We start from the raw sequence: 21,534 nt of genomic DNA, 5'->3' as shown, positions 1-21,534 counted from the left end.
TTATAACTTGGGGCCTTTTTAACACTTAAAACAGTCTTGAATAATTCTAATTCTCTCTTCGCTCCCCCCACCCATACCTCTCTTCTCTCTTTTAAAGTCTTTGAGGAAAGATTTTGACGTATCCGTGTTGTGATCAGATTGATGGGCCGGGTTTGATTGAAGTGCCTTTGTCATGCAAATGTCAGCTGTGTGATGGATGAGCACAGAGATCTGACAAACTTCGGGAGGTCCCAGCTCATTGGGCCCGAAGCGGACCACGTGGTCGCTGGTCCCCAGCCCAACCCACCCACTCCCCACCCCCCCAACCCTTTCTGGAGGCGCTGGGGGTTCGGAGCCGTGCGATGCATGGCTGGAAGTTTTACAGCGTTTGACATACTATCTAAAGGTTGTAGGGCAGGCGGGATCCCCCCAAAACAGGTTGACCCTCCTCCATCAGTGGCAGATGGACAATAGTAGGATGAACTCCTTCTTAGAGTATGCAATTTGTAACCGTGGGACGAGCGCCTACTCGCCCAAGGGCTACCACCACTTAGAGCAAGGCACAGCTTCCTTCCCTGCCTGCTCAGGTACCCCTGCCAGTGACAGCTACCACGGAGATGGGCGCCTGGGAGCAGGGGGGAGCACAGCTGCGCCCAGCCACCTCCCCCAGCAGAGCCCTGGCTACCACCCCACGCCCTCCTCTGGCCTTGCCATCCCCTTCCCGGGCGCTGCCTCCGCAGGGTACCCGCCCCAAGCCTACAACCCGAGCTACGGGCATCCCCACTTCTACCTCGGCCAACAGGACGCGGATGGTGCCTACTTCCAGGCGCCGGGGTATGGCCTCAACGCCGGATCTAATCTCAGCTCCTTGCCAGAGGGCTACTGCGGGGCAGTGGCTGCCCCCGGGCAGTACCAGCAGCACTCGTATGGGCAGGAGCAGCCAGGCTACTTGCCGGGGGCTTACAGCGGCCTCTCGCCTTCTCTAAACGAAAGCAAGGACCACGCGTGCCCATCCGAGCAGTGCCCCACCACCAGCGCCACGCAGACCTTCGACTGGATGAGAGTGAAGCGGAATCCCCCCAAGACAGGTGGGTCTATAGCATCCTCTCCATCCAAGCGGTGGGGGCAGAGGCTTGGAGGGGTTTCCCCCGAGGGAGGGAGGTCGTACCCCGGGGTAACAAGGGGTGGTGCACAGCAGCAGAGCCCGGCGCTGGAAATACGCATCCGAAGCAACGAATCGCCCTTGCAGGCCCAGACTTTGTCTGTGGTAGGAAATGATCCTGGTTTCCTGCCCCTCTTCCATTGCCCTCATTGTTCAGCTTCCTTCCCTGCGAGTCTCCTCAGCCCTCCCTCCCCCAGCATACCCCTGGAAAAGTCTCCTTAAAGTCTCCAGCTCAGGGGGACCCTGGGGCCGGCTGGAAAGAGGTCTCTTTGGAAAGGACCAAGTGATGGGTCCTAAGGGTGGCTCGGGGGCAGGGCAGGTTCTTGGGATGGAGGGTGGCTGGGTGATGGATGCAGGGAGCCGGAGAGCCTTGCAAAGCATTGCGGCCCCCCCCCCCCCTTGGCTGTAAGGAGTGAGTTACACGCGGCTGCTGCTTCCTTGTCGTGTGTCCTTGGCTCCTTCACAGCTAAAGTGTCCGAGTACGGGGTGGTCGGCCAGGCCAACACCATCCGGACCAACTTCACCACCAAGCAGCTGACGGAGCTGGAGAAGGAGTTCCACTTCAACAAGTACCTGACGCGGGCCCGGCGGGTGGAGATCGCCGCCACCCTGGAGCTTAACGAGACCCAGGTCAAGATCTGGTTCCAGAACAGGAGGATGAAGCAGAAGAAGAGGGAGAAGGAAGGACTCGCCCCCGCGGCGCCCCCCAGGGCTGCCAAGGAAGCCGGGGAAGCCTCGGACCAGTCCAACTCCACTTCACCTGAGGCCTCTCCCAACTCGGTGTCCTCCTGAAAGGACGCCGAGGAGGAGCAGGAAGACACGGTCCCCGCACGCCACTTTGTCCGCCTTCCAGAGGCAGCTGCTCCATGCCAAGCAGAAGAGCTCACAGATCTGTGTAAAGTAGGGAACAGACACACACACGCACACTGCTCCGACTGGTGCCTTTTTTTTGCAAGAACTGCTTCACTTAAGTGTGATGTCAAATCATCCTGTCTGCTTTTTTTTTTTCCTTCCCCCTTCTCTCTTCCCTTCTCTTAATTTATGAGAGCATCCTGCAAGCATCTGGACCTCCAAAGGAGCGGCTGTGTTTTTGCCGGACATTTCTTAGCCTGACCCGTTCGTCTCAGGGACGTTTTCCCCCCAGATACTTGGGAGCTGCACTTTCAACCAGAGAAACTCGGAAGCGAATTTAACTGTCCCCATTCAAACACAATGGTGCACAATGACTTTTGGCTGCAAGATGTTGCTTGATGTAATTTTTTTTTCATGGCTTTTCCTCCCATAGGATGGTAAAAAGTTTCCCCCCGCCTTTAAATTGTGTATATGTTGGAGTGAGATTTAGATATTATTAATAATGAAGAGGCCTTTGCAAACAAACACAGAAACACACACACACAAATCCTCCCCTCTCCTTTTGCACTATTGCTGCCTTACAGGGTTCACACGCTGTTCAGATGCCTTGCGTTATACGCACACACCCCAACCAAGAAAAAGTTTGACCTCAGGGTACTCGTTGTAGTCTGTTCTGTCCGGGAGTGTGGAAGCTCCCCAAAAGCTGCAGAGTGGACCTTTATGAGCTATCGGCCTGCCCATTTCTACTGATGGGCTAAAATATATTTATTATATGTTTAAGAGCCTTAATTCTTAAAGGAAAGTAGCACAGGAATCCCTCCCCTGCCCCCTTCAGATTTCAGCGAGGCCGATCAAAATGCTATTTAACACTAGAAAATAAAAACCGTTTTTTCTCCCCTGCAACAAGCTTTAGCATAAAACAAATCTAAAAACGTGGGGGGAACAGAGTTGAGTTTCTTTTAGATGTATTTTTTTGTTTTAAGGAGAAAATGACAGCGAGGGAAAAGAACTAGTATTTTTTATCGGGATTTCCCTCTCACCGCTCTTTTCTGCTCTGTATTTTGAAATGAAGCTACCTCAAGACTAATAAAGTTTACTTTTTTCATCCCCTAGTCCTGTTGGTTTAAGTGGCATGGGAAATCTCTCACCCCCAGCAAGGGCGCGGGGCTGGGGTTGTGGGGGAAGGCGTTGTGAGGGAGGGGGAAGCCAGGGGGCTTCTTATTCTTGTTAAGGCTTTCAGGCGATGGGCCCGGTGTCCTCCCTGCCTCTAGCCTCCCCTTGACTCCACCGGAGGCGGGATCAGGTCCCGCGGTGCCCAGGCCAGCATCCCCCCACGTCTGTCCGCGCGCGGCTTTGAGTCGCTGCAAGGCTCTGCCGGGGTCCGGCTGCCAAAGGGACAGGGCCGCCCCCACTGGCATTTTTAAGCCACTTTCGCAATGCCCCTGAAATAGATCCATCCGCAAGAGGAAAGGGTTTGGGGGGCTTTGGGGGGCTGATCTGACACCGCTGCTTGGAGCAGAAACCGCAGGTCCAGGGATTTTTCTTCTCCTCTCGGATCCCAGGACCGGCTGCTTATCCCGAAGCAGTGTGTGTGTGTGTGTGTGGGGGGGGTGTCCTGACCCTGGTCCCCCCTCTCTTCCCAGCCCGGGGCAGACTGCTTGTCCGCGGCGGTGGGACCCTTCCTTGTAAAGTCGCGGTGCTTTGGCGGGGGAGAGGAGCAGTCGGGGTATAGCTCTGACCTTTTTACCTCAAAACGCCTCTGGGGTTGCTAAACAAGTCCACAGGAGGGGGGCTGCCCGGGCCGCAGGCGGATCCGAGTCCCTCCCTGCTTGGGGCTGGACGGGGAGGGGGCCCAGCCAGCTACCTGCCGGCCCTTGGGGAGGCAGATCCCGGTCCTTCCCCCGGGAAAAGACCCTCCCCGCACCGGGACAGGGGGCAAGAGGCATCTCGGGCTCTCCCAGAGAGCTCCAGGGGCCAGCTGGTCCCACAAGGCAGGGAGAGGGGGAAGGGTGCGAGGCTGAGGATGTCATAGGGCAAATGGAGACGGGTGCGAGGCTTAGGATGCTCGGGGCAGGCAGGCAGGCAGACAGACTGGCAGCGAAGACAGGTGGCAGTGCTGAAGACCTGTATGACTCTCTCGAAGCCAGGACCCCCCGAGCCCCAGCGATCACGTGCCCCTGGGTCCCGGTCGCACCGCCGACGAGCTTCAAGAGGGCGGCCCAGGCGTCACAGCGCGCAGCTCTTGCGGCAGGGCGAAGGAGCCGCGTCGCTGGGGGCTGCCGGTGAGACACAAGGACGGAAGGAAGGGCTGCAGTGATCAAAAAAGGGAGGTGGAGGGGGCGGGGAGGGATGCTGGGGGATGTGGGGCTAGGGGTGGGCATCTGGGTGGAAGGACGGATATCTTTAACAAAGGCCATGGAGCCTCCCATTTGAAACTCAAAAGAGCCGCCGGAAAAGTCCGTAGTGCCGGCCCCCGACGCCGCAGCCGGTGCAAAGCCCTGAAGAAGTGGCCCGGTCCCTGGAGACCGCCTCAGCCTTCCTCCCCCCGCGCCTGCCTGACTTCTCCAGCGGGCTGAGGGCATCAGCACACACGTTGTGACTTTTCCCTCAGCTTTCTCACACTTCAGCTTGTTTTCCTTAGAGCAACGAGACCCAGACTCCTGGCTGGGAAGGAGGCACCTCTTAAGGCAGTTTAGTAACCCAAGGTAGTGGAAGGAAAGGATGTCTTAGGGTGACATCTTTTATTAGACAACTGGGTCGTTTATTAGACAACTGGGTCGTTGGGATAGAGTTGGGATAGAGTTAGGCAAGCTTTTGAATGCAAGGTGAAGAAGAATGCCTTACGCTGATTACGCTGATTAATAGTCTAACACTACACAGTTAATCCAGTAAAAGGGATCACCCTAAGAAATCCTTTCCCCTCTCAGTTTCTGGACCAGCACTCTTAGGCTACTATAACAAGGTAGTGGAAGTAATTTAGTATGTTTGTCAGACACATCTCTCCAGCACACAAGCATAATATATATATTACATATAAAAGAGCATGTTACATGTAATATTATATAGTTGTCTTCCATGAGATATATAGGCATGATATGTACCTTACTATCAGTTTGTATGTGTGTATAGACACATACAGAGATGTGTAAACATAGCGGATCTTGTTTTGGGACAGGGGTTAATGAGACAAGCTCTCCAGATCCAATTTCCCACCATTCTATATGTATATCATATTAATATACACATATCCTCACGTACATAATTGTGCATATTTCTTTATATTCATCTAATCACCTCTACATCCATGCAAACATATCTCTACATCTGGAGAAAAAGATCTGTATTTATATAAGCTTATATATACATAGTTGTATTATGTAGGTATATATATATATATATATATGATAGACTGATTAATAGTTTTGCAGGTGTCCATGGTTATATATACTGACACATCTATGTGGATGCAACTATCTCTTTAGCTCTGGAGTTTCTGGTATGACATTTTTATGAGCACAAAAATCACTCAAGTCCTAATGCACACATGCAAACATACACACACATTCACATATATAAAACCAAGCCTTAATGGAGATTTATTCCTTTAATATCCCAAAGGAAAGGGAAATTCCCAGCTTAAAAAAGCTTGTAAATTATTTATGACAGTAGTTTTGTTTGAGACATTTCTCTTTTCTGAAAGGAGGAGATATTAGGAAAGGACACTGAGCAGACTCCTGTCTTGTATCCTGGCTCACAGATAACAGACCTGGAGAGAAAGCCAAGAGTTCTGGCCCTTCTTGGCAGATATTTCAGGGCCATCTGTTCCTTACCCCTTGGTGTGAAATGTTTCTTCTCTCCCTAAAGCGTTTGTTCTCACAATGTGAGGCCTTTTGATCTCAGAAGAGCACATTCTATTTAAAAAAAAAAAAGGAAGAATGAAAGAAAGAAAAAAGCTTGAAAATTTCCTTACTTTCAACTCCACTTTACCCCTTGTTATGAACTTCTTTCCCCCCAGAGCTGATTGGGGCTAGAAGTGTGAAACCTCTCTGCAACTCAATGTCTGGGGAAATTCTTGCCCTAATAAGGGTACTGTGAGGCTGTAAAAAGATTTTTTTTTCTTTTGACACAAAACATGGGATGCCCTAAAACTGAAGAGAAGATGAAGTCAAACATTTTTTTCGTGTTTATCCAGACCTCATCCTTCATACATCATGATAAAGAAGTCATTGGTTTCATAACAAGAGGCAATACACATTTGTGTTTTAAAAGAAATCTAATTATTTCATGAAGCAAATCACAAGTGATCTCTAGTTTCCTACACTTTCTGTTACATAGGCCCTGAGTTAGCAAGGTGCCCAGGTTGAAACATGTGAATAATCACCCTTATTCAGCTACAAACTTAAACATGTGCTTAACATAACTCTCTAAGTTCACTAATGGTCTGTCTGGAATTGATGGCCCTGCTTAAAGTTAAGGCCCTGGTTTACTAAGGATGGACTTATTTAAAATTCGGCAGCAATGTGTTGCTGAACAGAGGCTTAAGGCAGCCCACTTACTTTTTCCTAATGTTTTCTTTTAATGCAAAGAGGTTTAAATGAGCTCAGCAAATAAGTAAATAAATAAATAAATAACTTAGGCTATGCGGGCAAAAAGTGTGAAGGTTACAGGTGAAGAATTTTCCACAGAATGTGAGCAATCAGCCTCCATTCCCATAATATCATATTGTAAGCTGGATTCTCTTGGCCTTACTCATGCACCTTCTGGGTAGATCTGTGGTCTGTGGGATTTCTTACAAGCTCAGGAAACCAGGGCAGATCTAATTGCAAGTTCTAGTCCCATACCCACAAAAAGTGTCACTGACTTTGCTGGGTACTGTTCACAGATTGTGATGATAGTCAATATGAGTAGGAGTATCTGAACCTTATTCCAATAATCTGCAATACAAATAAATTGTATTGTAAAAGAACTGCACTTCCAGACCGCTGACTCATAGTGTGCACTGTGCAGACACATCAATGAAAAGATGTCCCCTCCCTCCAGAAGTTTACAATTTGTCTTTGCAGGATTGGGGCCTGAGCTAATGTAACACCTGGATTTAACCCAAGGGACCTCTTGATCTAGAGTCTTCATCTCTGTGCCATACTTTCTTTGTATCATATTTAAATTAAAACAAATACTCTACCATGAATTGTATCCACCCTTCCCCTCTCTTTAAACTCTTTTTCCCTTCCCTTCCACCCTGCATCAAAAAAAATTAAAGCTGATAACTTTTCAAGTTTGCTTTATTCTTTGAAGCAGGTGAGATGCTTCCCAAGAAGTCAGCTCCAGGGGAAGGGAAGCAATTGTGGAAGTGAGTATACAAAATGTTTTCTTGCTCTTAAGAGGCCTCACCTATCCTTTCAGTTTACACTGATTAGACAGCTTCATTTCAACCCCAGCCTTCACATGGACTTGTTCAATATTTACTCAGGCTGATAGGTTTGCTCAGAGCTTTCCTCCATCAGCATTGCCCTGCCGAGTCCCCTTCCCCTCAGGCCCAGGTTCACAGAAAGTTCAGCCTGAAATGAATTCACCAAAGGATGGGCCCAGCCTGTCCTAAGGACCAGAGATGGGGTCAAGCCTAGGTCTCTGTGCCCCACTAGTCCCTTGCAAGGCCCAGCACTCAGCACTCCAGGCAAGGAGTCTGCTTTGAAAAATTATTTTGAGTTAAAAAAGAAAAGCACTGGCTGGTAAGAAGAGAACACCAAGCATATTCAGGGGTAGCCTTTCAATGTACAGAGCAGAGGTCAACCCCTTCAGGGAAAGGCAAGAATAGTTCATGAACATTAAATGTGCTGGGGGGTCTGCATGGTACAGAAGGTGCAATCTTACAAATTTAATAAAACAATATTTATTTCAGTGGGAGGAAAAAAGGATACTTCGTCTTTTTTTTTTTAGCCTAAAAATGGAACTGATTTCAAGCTGAATATTTTCTGACTGAAGTAGCAATTTTATGGAATGTAATACTCAGCACTTTTCAATTTCTATCTTTTGAACTTTTAAAAACAATATATATATTTTTAGGAGAAACATCCTGATCCAAAAATCAATATTTTATTTAAAAAGAAAAAGATGGAAATATGGAGAATTTCTGCAGTGTTTGGAAGCAAATGGGCAAAAAATTCCAAAATGCTCAAATATAGATGGTTTAGCTAAATTAGTTGGGGGCCTAATTCACTTGGGCAACCTCTATTCTATTGATTTTGGATACAAGTTAGATACTTTCTTGAAAATGGGATTTAGGCTCCTGAGTGACTTTGGCACCTCTGAAAACTTTAACTTAGAGCCAAATTTTTAAAATGGTCCAGAACCCAGAAAGCTCTATTATGGTAACAGGGTCCCGAGTTTCAAAATAATTGACCATTTAAGATGCTGAGCTCTTTTGAAAATGAAGATATTTATTTCAATATCTAAATAGAATATGAGAGGGTTTTTTTCTTTGTTTGTTTTTAACTGGTCCACTTATTGCTCAGTATTGCATTATTGCTCAGTATAAACCAAAATAATAATCCCTTTATAATGTTAAAAATCGATGCTAAACTGAATTTAGTATAAACCGATTTCTGAGGCTATGCATTCTCCCAGAAAACTAATTAAACAAGGGGTATCCTTACACCAAACAAAAAAAGGAAATATGGGGCTGTTACCCTTATAACCTACTAGAAGAGCCTTCAGCTAAACTGGTTGGATTTACCTGATCAAAACTGACAGAGACTTAGGCTGAGGAGTGGATAAGGAATACACCATTCCCTGTCTTTTATCTAGAAGTGCTCTTCAAGTAAAAAGCTTTACTGTTATGCATGGTAGCTCTGTGGATTGGGTGGAAGAAGTGGTGCGAAATGTACCTGTTCTTTGACTTGAATACTTGTCTGTGCCAGGTAGGAAGTCACAAACACCAATGAAACAGACCAAGGATGGTCCTTTCTAATGGGACAGTTGGCTCATTGTGGGCTTGATCCAAAGTCCAAAGTCAATGCCATTGACTTGGGGGGTGGGGGGGACTTCAGGTCCCAGAACAATAACTTATGTTGCCCTATCAACAGGAAAGGACACTGTGGAGGAGTGGCAGATGTGTGTGTGTTGTGTAGTATTTCTGGAATCTGACTTGATAGGGAATTCCTTGTGCACTTCCCTTAAGTCTCAGGTGTTTGGGAGGTAAGGTGCAGGGAGACACATCAGTTTGGCTTCTCTCTCCTCTGGACTAAGCTAGCTTGTTAGAGGACCTGGGGGTTGGATCAGCTCATTTTAGCCCCCAGTCCAAAGCCCTAAATTATAAAGGAGTCACCTATCTTTCTGATCCCAGGATCCTCTTCTACTCTGTTTGTGTGGAGGTGGAAGACCTAAAGATACCCATCTCACCTCTGTTCCTACAGACAAGAATGAAACCACCGCTTTAGACCCGGTGAAGCATCAGGAGGTAATATCTGGAGGGAGAAAGCGGTTGAAATATTGCCGGTAGACCAACAATAAAACATCAAACGATGATAAATGCCTGCCTATCTATAAAAAAATCGTTCCGGGATCTGCAAGCTCGTATAACATTTGTGTCTTTAAATACCTAGAACAGACCATCCTTAGGGAGGGGGTGGATGTGGGCTATATTTTCACCCTGCGGCCCTTTAATACAGGGCTGTCAAATTGTGGCACGTGGAATAAGATTATGTGGGAGGGATTTTAAATGTCTTTTCGCAGCACATGCGCTGGGAAGGTGAAATATTTCTCTTTTTTTTCCAAATGGCCATAAAGCTAATCCGATGAGATTTAATAGATCTGTTTATGGCTCTAACATATCTGGGGCTTATCAGGTTTCTGTTGGTTAAACAACCGCCTTGAACAACTGGCTTGTTGCCAATACTCAGACGTTTTGACTGTTAAAAAAAAAAAGATCCCACGTTATTCTGCTCTGGTTTCTTCGGGGAGAAGTTGTTTCAACTGAAATCTTACCTTTCCCCTTCTTTAATTTCAGCAGTCACTCGCTAGCCCCGTCGGATCATTTCCACTGCATTTTCCATTCCTTCCCGTAGCAGCGGGTTCTCCTCCTCTCCAAAGAAATTTTATTTTCCGACAAAATAATCGTTTGGATCGAAACAACGATTTAAAAAACAGAATAATCCATACTAGAAAGACAGAAGGGATAAAGTACAAGTGGGTGACTGATATACAGAGGGGGAGAGAAAGAAACAAATTGAGACCAATAACAACAGAACTGCAATAAAAAAAAGCCAGTGTTTTATAGCCGGGGTAAAGCATCTGTTCTCAGCTCTTGTTTCCTATTTAAGGACCAGAAGCCTTTCATTTTTGCCGACGACTCAGATTTAAATAAAATCTATGTTATGTAAATAGATACATTTCAATTCATTCATTGACAAGAATTAATCTCCTTGTCAATTTCGAGTTGCTCCTCTTAGTTACTCCGAATCAAACCATCTTGAAAATAGCATTATTAGAAAATACCACCTTTCACTCTGGCATGAAAGGAAGCAGCTCCTCAAAGACGGTTTTCAATTTGTGTCCTCACGTGTTAAATCCGCACCGAGTTCTACTGCACGTTCATACACCATCAAGTATTTACGGTATGAAAAAGAAAAATCGCATGCTTTTATTATAGAAAAGAGTGGTGTGTGTGTGTGTGTGTGTATGTTTGTATGTATGTATATAATGACTTCTTTACTTAAATTCACTGTTTTTTTTTTTCCCACGGACTGATCCAAGGTATTTATGAAAATTCCAGTGGAGGCACTGAAGAGGGAAAATGTGATTCCTTTAGAAGGAATAAGTCTGCATACGTATCCCCTTTTCAAAGACAATATTCGTCAATCTTCCTCATGGAAACATTTCCAGGCACTGCTGTGTGTCGATACAATTTTCCTTTAAACCTCAGCGACTTTGATACAAGTAACAGGTTTGATACAAATGTTACCGAGATGAAATTGGATTCGAGTCTTTAGACACAGGCGTGAGCAGAAGCATTTACATTTCTTTCCTTTCGCTTTAGGGAAGACAGAAAGGTCATTTTCTCTTTTGGTGCCCGCATAAATGACTGAAAACAAGAAATAACAGTATCAAAAGCAATTTGGTTATAGTTCCTCTTGCACGCGTACACACACACATACACACACGTTGTCACTTTATTGAATATGAAATAAAGTGTCCGTTTATTAAATGTTATATTTTTCCCTTTGTGGATCAGATCAGTCCAAAATCAAACTTTTAACCCATCGCCCAGAGACGATTGGGAGATCTTGAATCTGGGCCGTTTCAGTGGCGCTGGGCAGCACGCAGGCACCTGATCCTCTGCTGCCCACTCTCAGCATGCGGTTTTGCGGACATTGGTACGGTCACTGTCCGCTTTTCTTTAAAAGCTCGAGCTGGTATTTTTAAAGCGACAGGTGTGCGCTGCTTGTCCAATCAGATGTTAACACCTAATTCTTGAATTTAATGTAACTGATGGGGAAGAAGTGAGGCCCTTTCCCCGTTATCCTCTGACTACATCTTCAGCTCTTTTATTCTTGTTTTTTTTTTTTTAAAGAAATAATTCCCTGGTTGGATTTTTTAAATCTTTTTTCCCTTCATTGAAATTGATGGTTTATTGCCTTCAAGTTTTTTTCTCCAGCCACATTCTCCTTTAATTTATTATTCTGTGTGAACTGAATGGGAGGATAATGTTATTTTCTTATACATAAAAATTGCCCTAAATTATTCCTTAATAAAAGATCAAAAGTCATCAGACCATTTTTCTCTCATAATTATTATTTGGAGGGGAACCTCTGAAGAAAGAGAAGTTTATTAGAATAATTTTCTGCTTTCCCTTTGTCCATTTTCCTTATGAAACATTCCCCCTCCCTTTTTCCCCTTTTTATTAATGGATTTGGTGAAGCTTTCCTGCAGTTCGTAGGAATATGCTTGCAAATGAAAGCAATGCTTTGATGAATGAGGAGCTGGCCTTTAAATCAGTCCCTACTGATACAAATTATTTTAATATGCCCCTTTTATGATTTATTTTGATTTTATGAAGTACAGGGCTATGCTGTAAGACTTGATTATCAAGTTTGGTTGCCTTCAAAGATAAAAGAGCCTTGTAGGAGAGGCTTTTTTTTCCTTTTCTCTTTTTCCCTTTTTTATATAAATGGTTCATTACAAATTCAGAGTTCACTGCAGCACTGCCACAGCTGTGAACATAGAGGCAAGCTAAAGCAGAGCTTTGCTGAATCCAGACTTCCAAACAGCTCCCCTTTGCAAACTGTGATAGACACTTATAATTCCAGTCTAATATGGATCTGCTACCCCCATCCAAAAACCCGACAACCCTGTATGTTGCAGACAGACAGAATCCCTCAAAAGACAGCAGGTAAGGGAAATAAACCAGAAGAAGGATAAAGCAAGGCTTGCACTTAATTTGGTTTTCATTGCACATTACAAAATTTTGTCTAAGACTAGGGCCTGCTGGTGGTAGGAACAAAGAACAAAAAAGATAGTCTTTGCTCCAAAGAACTTACCATCTTATGAAGACATACCTTGGTGCTTAAATTTAGACTCTGTGTACAGTCCCATTGGTTTAAGACAGAAGTGGCTAACTCAGGTCATGTGCATCATAAATGACATGGGCAGCTACTATGTGTGGCACCAAGGAAGGGCTACCCTGGTTTTTGGTAGTGATACTTCTCTTGCAACAGCATGCTGTCCTTGCTTCAGTCCATGTGGCTGAAGGCTTGATCCCTCATGTCTCCATTTCAGTGTCACAGGGTGCAAACTCTATCAGGTACATCTCTGAGGGGTGGGGACCAAAGCAGCACTTAGAGGGGGATGGAGTTTAATTTGTGGGACTTCAGGGCTGTCTACATATTCATTAATGCTGAGTACCTACTGCACATTAAATTTGGTACTTGCAAAAGGAAGTACTAAATAAAGGCTGCCCTGTTGCTCATTAGTGAAATCACATGTTTTTTTCATGACAGCTAATGCGCAGCAGACTAATACTGCACTTTAGCTTAATAGCATGGGTTTTGCTGTGATGCTGTAACGCACAGTCAGTCTATTGTGCATTAAGCATCTTGTGTAGTTGTGTCCATGTACCAGAAAGGCACTGATTTAAGAGCATAACATTATTTTAATATAAAGTGTATTAATAAACTGAAGCACATGTGTCAGCCTTTCCAGGCTTATTAGGATGCTAAGGAAACCAGGTGGATTCACCAAAGAGTGGAAGGGGCCCAAGAAAGCAGGAAGGCATCTGCAATGATACAAGTAAGAGGAAATACATTTTCCACACTGTGAGTACTGTAGGGAACTCATTGCCACATAATGCTGCTGACATGACTAGTTTAGCAAGAGTCACAGTGACTGGACTTGGAACGTGCAAAACAAGGGTGCTTACAGTTATAATAATTATCATAAGTTGTTGTTTTTTTTAAAGGAGCATCATACAGGAGGAAGATCATACAGAGTTTAAGACAATCTCCAAGGATTAGAAATGCTCTTGAGATGTGAGAGAAGAGCAGATTATGTCATGTCTGCTCACTGGGGGGTTTCTTTCACTTTCCTCTAAAGTGTCTGGTGCTGGCAACTGTCAAGAAACAAACACTGGTCTCGGCAGAGCAGGGGGTTTCATCCTCTAAGTACAGTGAGCAACAAAATGTCTCAAAGCTCTCACTTGACCTCCAGAATGACTAGGAAGATTCAGGAGGGTGATGGGCAGAAGGGAAACATCATCTGAGCAACACAGAGTGTCAGGATGCTTCAGTGATAACTAGCTGATTACTAAGATGATGCTGGTTTTAAGGTTATATGCAAATATCAGAAATGTGGCTATTTTCAGCAATTTTAGAAAAATACGCCCTATTTCTGACAGTCCCCAAGCTATTGTAGGTAGGAACCCTGTTTCCAAAGCAGGCAGACCACCCTGGAGCTGTGGCTCAGACTATAAATTTTAACAAGTAAAACAAATCCAGCAATAAAAAGAAGGAGTGAGGGAGAGAGCTCTTTTCTGTCTCAACCTGCCTTTCCTTGGTTGGTTTCATAATTGACCTTGTCTGAGCATCTAACTTGACTAAAGGCCCAATTCAGGTACCCCATCGATAGAGGCAGAATGGTTTAGAGGAGTGTGTGCTGGACTGGAACTCAGGAGAGCAGCATGAGCCACTTTTTGCCATGCTGGCCTTGGGCAAGTCACTTTGCCTCCCTGTACCTCTGTTTCCCCTTTCTCTATAGGTAGACTTTTAAGTTCTTTGGAGGAGAGACTGTTTTTAGTAATGTATGTACAGCACCCGGCAGAATGAGGCACTCATCATTGTGGGTGCTACTGTAATATAAATGAGAAGATAATCTTTTTCTCAACTTTAAAGTGAGAATGTGTGAGAAAAAGAGAATATGAATGTGTGAGAAAAAGAAAAAGACATTAAAAGGCCCCTTGACTTCCCCATCAAACATAGTCCCAAGCCTCTTTTTCCAAATTTCCCTTAGTACCTGAGGAAGATTATCAAACTTTTGTTCTGAAAATAGACCCAGGTGTCAGGAGATCTTGGTTTTATTCCTGACCCTTAAACTGTGTACTCTGTGTCTTGCCTCACATCTGTAAAATGGTGATGGTAATATTTATGCTCTATTGGCATCTTCAAATCTAGTGATGAAAGGTACCACACGCATGCCTCCCATCAACTTCCTCAGGTGCCTCCTATACGATTTGGTTCCTTTGACTACTCCTTCACCTGTGATTTGCAGAGTTTTTGGAAATGTATTTACTTGCTATGTTAAGCAGGGGCCAGTCCCATTTGATATACCTAATGCAGTGTATTTCCTGGTCTGTGATTTTCTATTATCATTAGAAACTGACATAAATTAATTGCATGCTCCCGGCTATGAAGGGTATGTTTGGAACCTCATCTGGCTTGTTTAACTGTCTCTTTGCCAAGGCCTCTTTGCCCCCGCTGTGTTGGACAGTGTTCCAGATTAAATGGTCTGCATTAACTTCATTTGTTGGTCATCAGTTCTCAGTATTTCTCAGTGAAGAGAAACATTCATAGCAGCAGAGGATGTAGAAATGTATTATTATACAAACACATTTAGTAGATGCATAAGTAAGGACTCAGCTCCTTGAACCCTTATTTGGCTCTCATCCCCAAACATCCAGTATCAACATCAGTATCATTTCATCATTGCAAGGGCTTCAATTTCTGCACATCTTTCCATGGAGGAGTTTGAAATTCAGTTCATAAGGCCAGATCTTTATTAACCATTCAGAGGTAAAATCTTATTACTATTTTCAAAAGGCAATAGCACTGAGCAGAAATCAGTGAGGACCTCATCTGTAGACTCAGAGTAGCATATCATCTCATGGCTTTCTCTTTCTTATTCAGTAAATGGTGAGTCTGTGAAAGGGGCCAGTTTGGAAGCTCTGGAAAATAAGTTCTTCTGTTCATTCATAATTTGGGGCATGGCAAGCAAAACCTTCTCCTGAGTTGCCCTGCTAAAGTCCCTTCAATTCCTGACTTTCAGATGTGGGAGTGGGAATCCAGGAGCAATAATTAATTTGATCTTCAGCCTCTCTGCCAACTGGTGCCAGTTATTGTGGTGGTTTTTTTGTGACATAGATACATGCTCCCTAGCAATTGTCTGATCTATTAAACTAATTTCACATAGATCATAAGAAAAAGTTAACTTTCAGTCACCGCAGCCTTGGGCTGGATTCAAACTAGTGACATAAGTTTACTATGATTCCCAGTTTTCTGAGACAGCCAGAATTGTACAGTGTCTAGTTTTGGCTTCTTTTCTTCTGGTTTGTGGCAACATAATGAAAAGAAAAGCCCCATTCCAAGACACTCTCTCATACATTTATTTGAAAGCATCCCAAATATGCTTGTTTGGTCTGGTAAATTCTAATGTGCTGAACAGACAGATTCCTGCAAACTTCTCTTGATGTTGCTGCAAAGAGAAGCTTAATAGAAACACATGCACATACACATGCAGAGGCTCCCAGCAAGATAAAAATTCCCCTTGATCTGAGATAGGAAGGAATCCACACCAATTGTCGATAAAGGGATCAACAGAGAACAGAGACAAGTCCCTTGGATAGCAAGAACAATGCACTTCTCCCCTTCTCCATCACTTCCTTCTCTTCTGATCATGGCAGTAAAAGAAAAGAGCATCCCATTAAATAAATTTCAGAAATGCAATCCTTTAAGAAGTACAATAACTCCAAGAAAGGCAGGGAGAGGAGTGGCTTTCATAATCCTTTTTGGAGCCTCCCCTTCTTTCAATTTCTTATCAGTTTTGAAATACAAGGCATGAAGTCTCCTACCACCATTGGGACCGAAAGGTTATCAGAGTGTAAATACCTGAGCTGGAGAGACTTGTTTGAGAAAGAACAGATAGCATTTTAAACATATTTATAGGCCCCATCCTTTCCAGCTTCCATACCTACTTCACCTGAACTTTCACACGTGTGTGCTCATAAAAGCTGATAAAAATGGTTTATCTCAAAGCAAGAGCCATAAAACCAGCACCTTGGGTAACTTTTATGGTTTACCTTTTGTTAGAAAGCAGTAAGAGGGTAGGTCTAGGGATTCCCACCTTTCAATCCAATTTTGATCCTATACCGCCCATCCAGGGATTTCAAAGTACTTAGCACTTTGTAATTTACCAGCACAACAGAAGATTTATTATGTAGACCACAGCAGTGGATCTCAACATTTTCAGACTCAGAGCACCCCTCAACAGGCTCAAGGCTCCCTTCAATAGGCTCAAGGCACCCCTCAAAAATGTCAGCTCTTAATTTTCACTCAAATTTTTTTCACTACAGGAAGATAACAGAGCAATTTTTCTGTTGCAAATAATTCACCACAAGTCAGAATGCTTTTAATGCTGCGGATTTCTATTTGAAACCTCTGGGTTTATCTCTTGAATCACATTGCCAAATTTTACAGTCCTAATGTTAGGTTGCATGGCACCCCAAGGGGATCTCAAGGCACTTCAGTGTGCCATGGCATCTGGGTTGAGAATCACTGCACTGTAGATACAGAAACGGAGGTAAAAGACATGAAAGTATTTTGCTTTTTGCCATACAGTGGCAGAATCAGAAAGAGAATCCAAGAGTGTTGTCCCCCAACAAGAACCATTAGATAACACCACTTTTCAGCCTTATTTTAGATGGCACTGTAATGACCCAGCTCCTCAGGGACAGAGAGAGCTTCATGATTTTCTAAATATAAATGAAAGCTAAAAATGCTGAGGATAATTTTGTGATAGGAATTAGAACCAAGCAGCACATTCATGAAGCAGAATATAATCCAAATGAAAAGGGAAGGGAAAGACTTGATACCAAACACTGATTATTCCAGCACAAAGGAAAAAAATCCTAAAGTTGGATTTGGCATTGGAAGCTGAAGAGTTTGGGCAGCTAATGGCCATGCCATTCTATGTTGTGACAACCTGAGGGGACAAAGGAAAGGTTCTCAGGGAACTGGATTCTCCGGGAGGCCTCTGTATTTAGGACTAAAGAGCACAGGAGGCTCCAAAAGTCTGCTACCCTGAGTGTCAGCACATCCCACTCCTTCTGCAGCAGGAAGAGGGCAGCCAGGAACTGGACCACAGAATTTAACATTACTGTCGCTCAGTGCACTGAACAGATTGGGCCTGATGTAAATCAGCATTGCTCCATCACTTTGAGTGGCGACACACTAATTTACACTGGCTGAGGACCCATCCCCTTATCTTGAGTGAATAAATTATAGGACCTGCATGGTATATGGAGGTGTCCAAAGTTACACTAGGGACTGGCTCAGGCATTCGACAGCTCCATAGATAGGGGCAAACTCACCATTGCCCTTTATCCTTCCAACTCAATACTGAGTGCAGAAATTAAGCAATTGAGGATTGAGCCCATGAGGGGCAGAGTCTGCTCTCACACCTGGGTAATCTTCATTGAATAGTGCAAATTCAAACAAGATCAAAATTTGGAACAGGAAATACTGGATAGATTGCATCCAGCCCTCCTGACTGTGGCATGTAAAGAACTGGCCCCTTCTGCAGACTCTCTGCTCCTTTGCCTAGTCAGCTTTTATATGTCTCACAAATAGCCATTTGAAAAGTTGCATTTCAGAACTTTATCTATGGTATGTGCAGCCTCCAGTGTTTACTTCACTCACAGCATACTGGGCTAGCACAGGTGGGGAGAAAGCAAAATAAACATTATCAAGCAAGGGCATCAAATATTTAGCTGTAGAGGTTTCTGAGTGCTTCAGGATGAGTGGGTCTGTTTAGATATCAGATGTTCTCCTGCCAGGTCAAATGAACCACTGGTGAGTAATGGCTATGTTCCCTGAAGCACCTTTTGCCATCAGTGCATTATCACCACTGCCCTTTAACTTTCTGTCCAGGGTGAGAATCGTTTTCCTAATCCAACATCTCAGCCTAAAGCTGTTTCAGCTGAGATGGGGGGCAGGACTGTTTATAGAAGGTGCAGGCTCCCTGCCCTCCACCTGGTTTTTGTCTGGGTCATGTTAGTAGGGATGAGGGATATGTGATTTATCTTGGCCTCATTTCACAGGCGGGTCCTGCTGTCATGGTGGTCATGGTGTCTGGATGTTCGGCCTTCTGATAAGCGCTTTCTGCTCACTGGTGGGGCATTTTCCAGCCAATCAGCAGCTGATCTGTGATCAGAGAGACCCTTCCCCCACAGTGTACTGTACATTGCAGGACATGGGCCCTTGCTGGCAGGGGCTAACGAGAGTTTACCTAAAAGGGTCAAGTGGTTCTTGTGTTCAAGGGACCAACAGATACTCACTTTTGAAGATGGTGTTTTTTATCTTCTTAGTATAGAAAGAATGCAGAGAAAAAGATGAGAAATTGGTGCTCTTTTGGGGCCAACTCAATTCCTGGTTTAATCACAGTGGAGGAATGAATTTGGTCCTTTGGTGTTCAGCTATTCAGTATCTCAGAAAAGATGCAAGGGGGAAGCTGAGATCAACCTTTTTCTTTTTAACATGGAAATATGGAGTGGTTTGGGGGAAGGGGGAACACATTTTGATCAGTGTAATGACAGAGGGAAAGAAAGAGAGGAGAAGCACACAGAAAACCCAAGAGCTTTCTAAGGGTTATAAATGCTTATGCTTCAGGGCATAAGCTGACCTCTAATTAATGGGTGTCAGGGAGAAAGTTTTCCTATGGGTAGGTTATTTGATAATTGCAGCTGTAGGCTTTCTTGCACCTTCCTCTGAAGCAGCTGGCATTGTTGGTGGCAAGATACTAACTACATGGACCACTGGTCTGATCGTGCCTGGCAGTTCCAACCACCCAATGACATTCTGCAATTCTTGCATCACTGCTATCAGATCTTTGTGCCTGTCTTTCACTTTGCTGAAGGGCGCCTCTGAATGGATGTTTGTTGGAAAAGAAAGGCTAACGTTACCAGGTTTGTGTTGTAGGTAGAATTCTGCTCTGGGGTATTAAATAGCCTAAGAAGTGAGAGATCTTTAGGCCCACTTCTATTTCATCTCTAGGCACCTAAGTGGTACTTAGGCATGTAAGTGTGAGCCTATTCCACCCTACCTGATTTCCTGAAAAAATGTTAATGCAGAAAGTGGATGGGTTAATGCAAAAGGCTGTAGGTCCTCTGTTTCTTCGGGGCTTTTTGCGATGTGTTAAGGGTGAGATCAAGACATATTACAAGAGTTAACATACTGACAGTTTTTAAAGGACATGAGTGGGGGAAACAGGATTGCATTTATGCACTTAAGTACCGTACACTTAAGCCTTAAAGGAAATGGGATTTGGGCTTTAGTGTCTAAGGAGAGCAAGCAGTCACAAAACACCTGTGGGGCCTTTTCACCTCATGGCATCATTTTTACCTGTGTAAAATGAGTGTCAGGTAAATGGAAAATGCTATCCCAGTAACAATTTTTATTTACATTATTGCTTACATCTGCTTTGCATGGAAGGTACAAGATAGCAGAGAATTAGGCCAAAAACTTCATAAAGAATCAACTGCGATCTTATATTTAGACATTTTTCATTTCCAGTCTCAACAATGGCCTTGTTTTGTTGAGAAATGGGTCACTCTCCCCAGAAAACTGCAATTAGCTGATGTATTTATTGACTTGATTTGGAAACATTGCATACATACACAGAAATATATAATATGGGGAAGCAACTCTAGACTGATTGCTTAGGTTTTCCTATGGCAGGGGGGCTGGATTCGATGATCTTGTGAGGTCCCTTCCAGCCCCTAATGTCTATGAAATCTATGAAAGCAGGTCTATCAGTAGGAATACAAAATTTGAAAAGACGTAATATAGCTAATCTTTTAGTTTGAAAACAGAGGCTCAGACTGTTCTTAAGATACAGGTGAAATTAATCTGGTCATCTCAATCTAGGCCTCAGCAGGGACTGGGCTATCTCAAAAAATCTGACATATGTTGGGCATAATCTTTAGCTCTTTAAATCTTTAAATCTGACATATATTGGGCATGTGGAGCTCATCAGAACAGCTGAGTTAGGGTCCAGATACATGAACAGAGAGAAATAGGGGCTCAACTAGAATAGCAGAGATGCTGCAGGTAAGGAGTGATGGACTCCCAGAGCTGAGGGTAGAACTTTTAGTAATAAGGGCTGTGACAGATAAGGACTGATGCATATCAGTAGCACTGGGAGATGACAGGGGTTGAGAGAGATAACAGCAGTTGCTGAATACCTGAGCAACGGCAACAAGTGCAAGAGCTGCAGGGCTGTAGGCTAGGAGCAAGGGGCGTCAGCAATGCCAGGTGGGAGAATCATGAAGGGGAAGTTACCGAGATTCAATCTTCCCACTCCTGGTTTTTAAATATTAGTCTCCAGAAGACTTCATGGAGTGGCTGGAGTAGTGGCACGGCTTCTACCACTCTGCTTGAGCTAGCAGTTTTGATTATTTGTCTTAAAGCTGTTCTTAATTCCCCTTTTTATCCCCAGTAGGAGTTCTGGAGTGGAAAGGGACAGGGAAGGTCAATGTTATTCTTATGATGGAAAGGTTGTTATACAGAGGAAGGTTTTGCAGTATTTCCTAGAGATGGTCAGGCTCTACACTTGCTAGGTCTCCTCGAGAAGTACACTGCTTTCCAACCTAATGATCTTGCCTGCTGACAGGGTTTAGAATTTGTTTTCTGAACACCTGATGCTGCAGACAAGATGCAGATAAACAGCAACAGCCCCTCTTAATGAATGCAGCAGCATCTCCAGATAAACTGTCACCACTTGTGTCACACCCTGCTCCCCTATCGCTCAGAGGAGGAAGTGCCTCTGTGCTTATGAAAACACAGTATTTAGGGGGTTGGGTTTTTTTTCTCCCCTAAAAAGACAACCTGAGGAGGGCATTGCTATGGCAGCATTCGAAAAAGTGGTGGAGATGGAAAGGCAGCTCCTGCCAAGTGTATCCACATGGCATTAGAATGCACAGCCCTTGCTGACCCAACTGGTGCTATTTTTCAAACTATTCAAGTTTCTAAATTGCAGGCCAGCTCTGAAAAGTGACCCAGGAC

At 44.3% G+C, this 21,534-nt stretch overlaps 1 protein-coding gene across 1 annotated transcript; it reads left to right on the top strand.

The window, feature by feature from the left end:
- The first annotated feature begins 427 nt into the window (after positions 1 to 427).
- HOXB1 (homeobox B1) lies at positions 428 to 1,933 on the top strand. The gene is made up of 2 exons (XM_090041212.1): positions 428 to 1,067; positions 1,608 to 1,933. The coding sequence occupies exons 1-2, from the start codon at positions 443 to 445 to the stop codon at positions 1,931 to 1,933; spliced, it is 951 nt and encodes a 316-aa protein (XP_089897338.1). The 5' UTR covers positions 428 to 442.
- The last annotated feature ends 19,601 nt before the right edge of the window (positions 1,934 to 21,534 follow it).

Source organism: Crocodylus siamensis, chromosome 4, assembly GCF_052110815.1.
Source record: "Crocodylus siamensis isolate JL-2025a chromosome 4, ASM5211081v1, whole genome shotgun sequence".
In the NCBI taxonomy this organism is placed as follows: domain Eukaryota; kingdom Metazoa; phylum Chordata; order Crocodylia; family Crocodylidae; genus Crocodylus; species Crocodylus siamensis.
The sequence above is the reverse complement of the archived record's forward strand: the minus strand, read 5'-3'. Positions and strand labels throughout refer to the sequence as shown.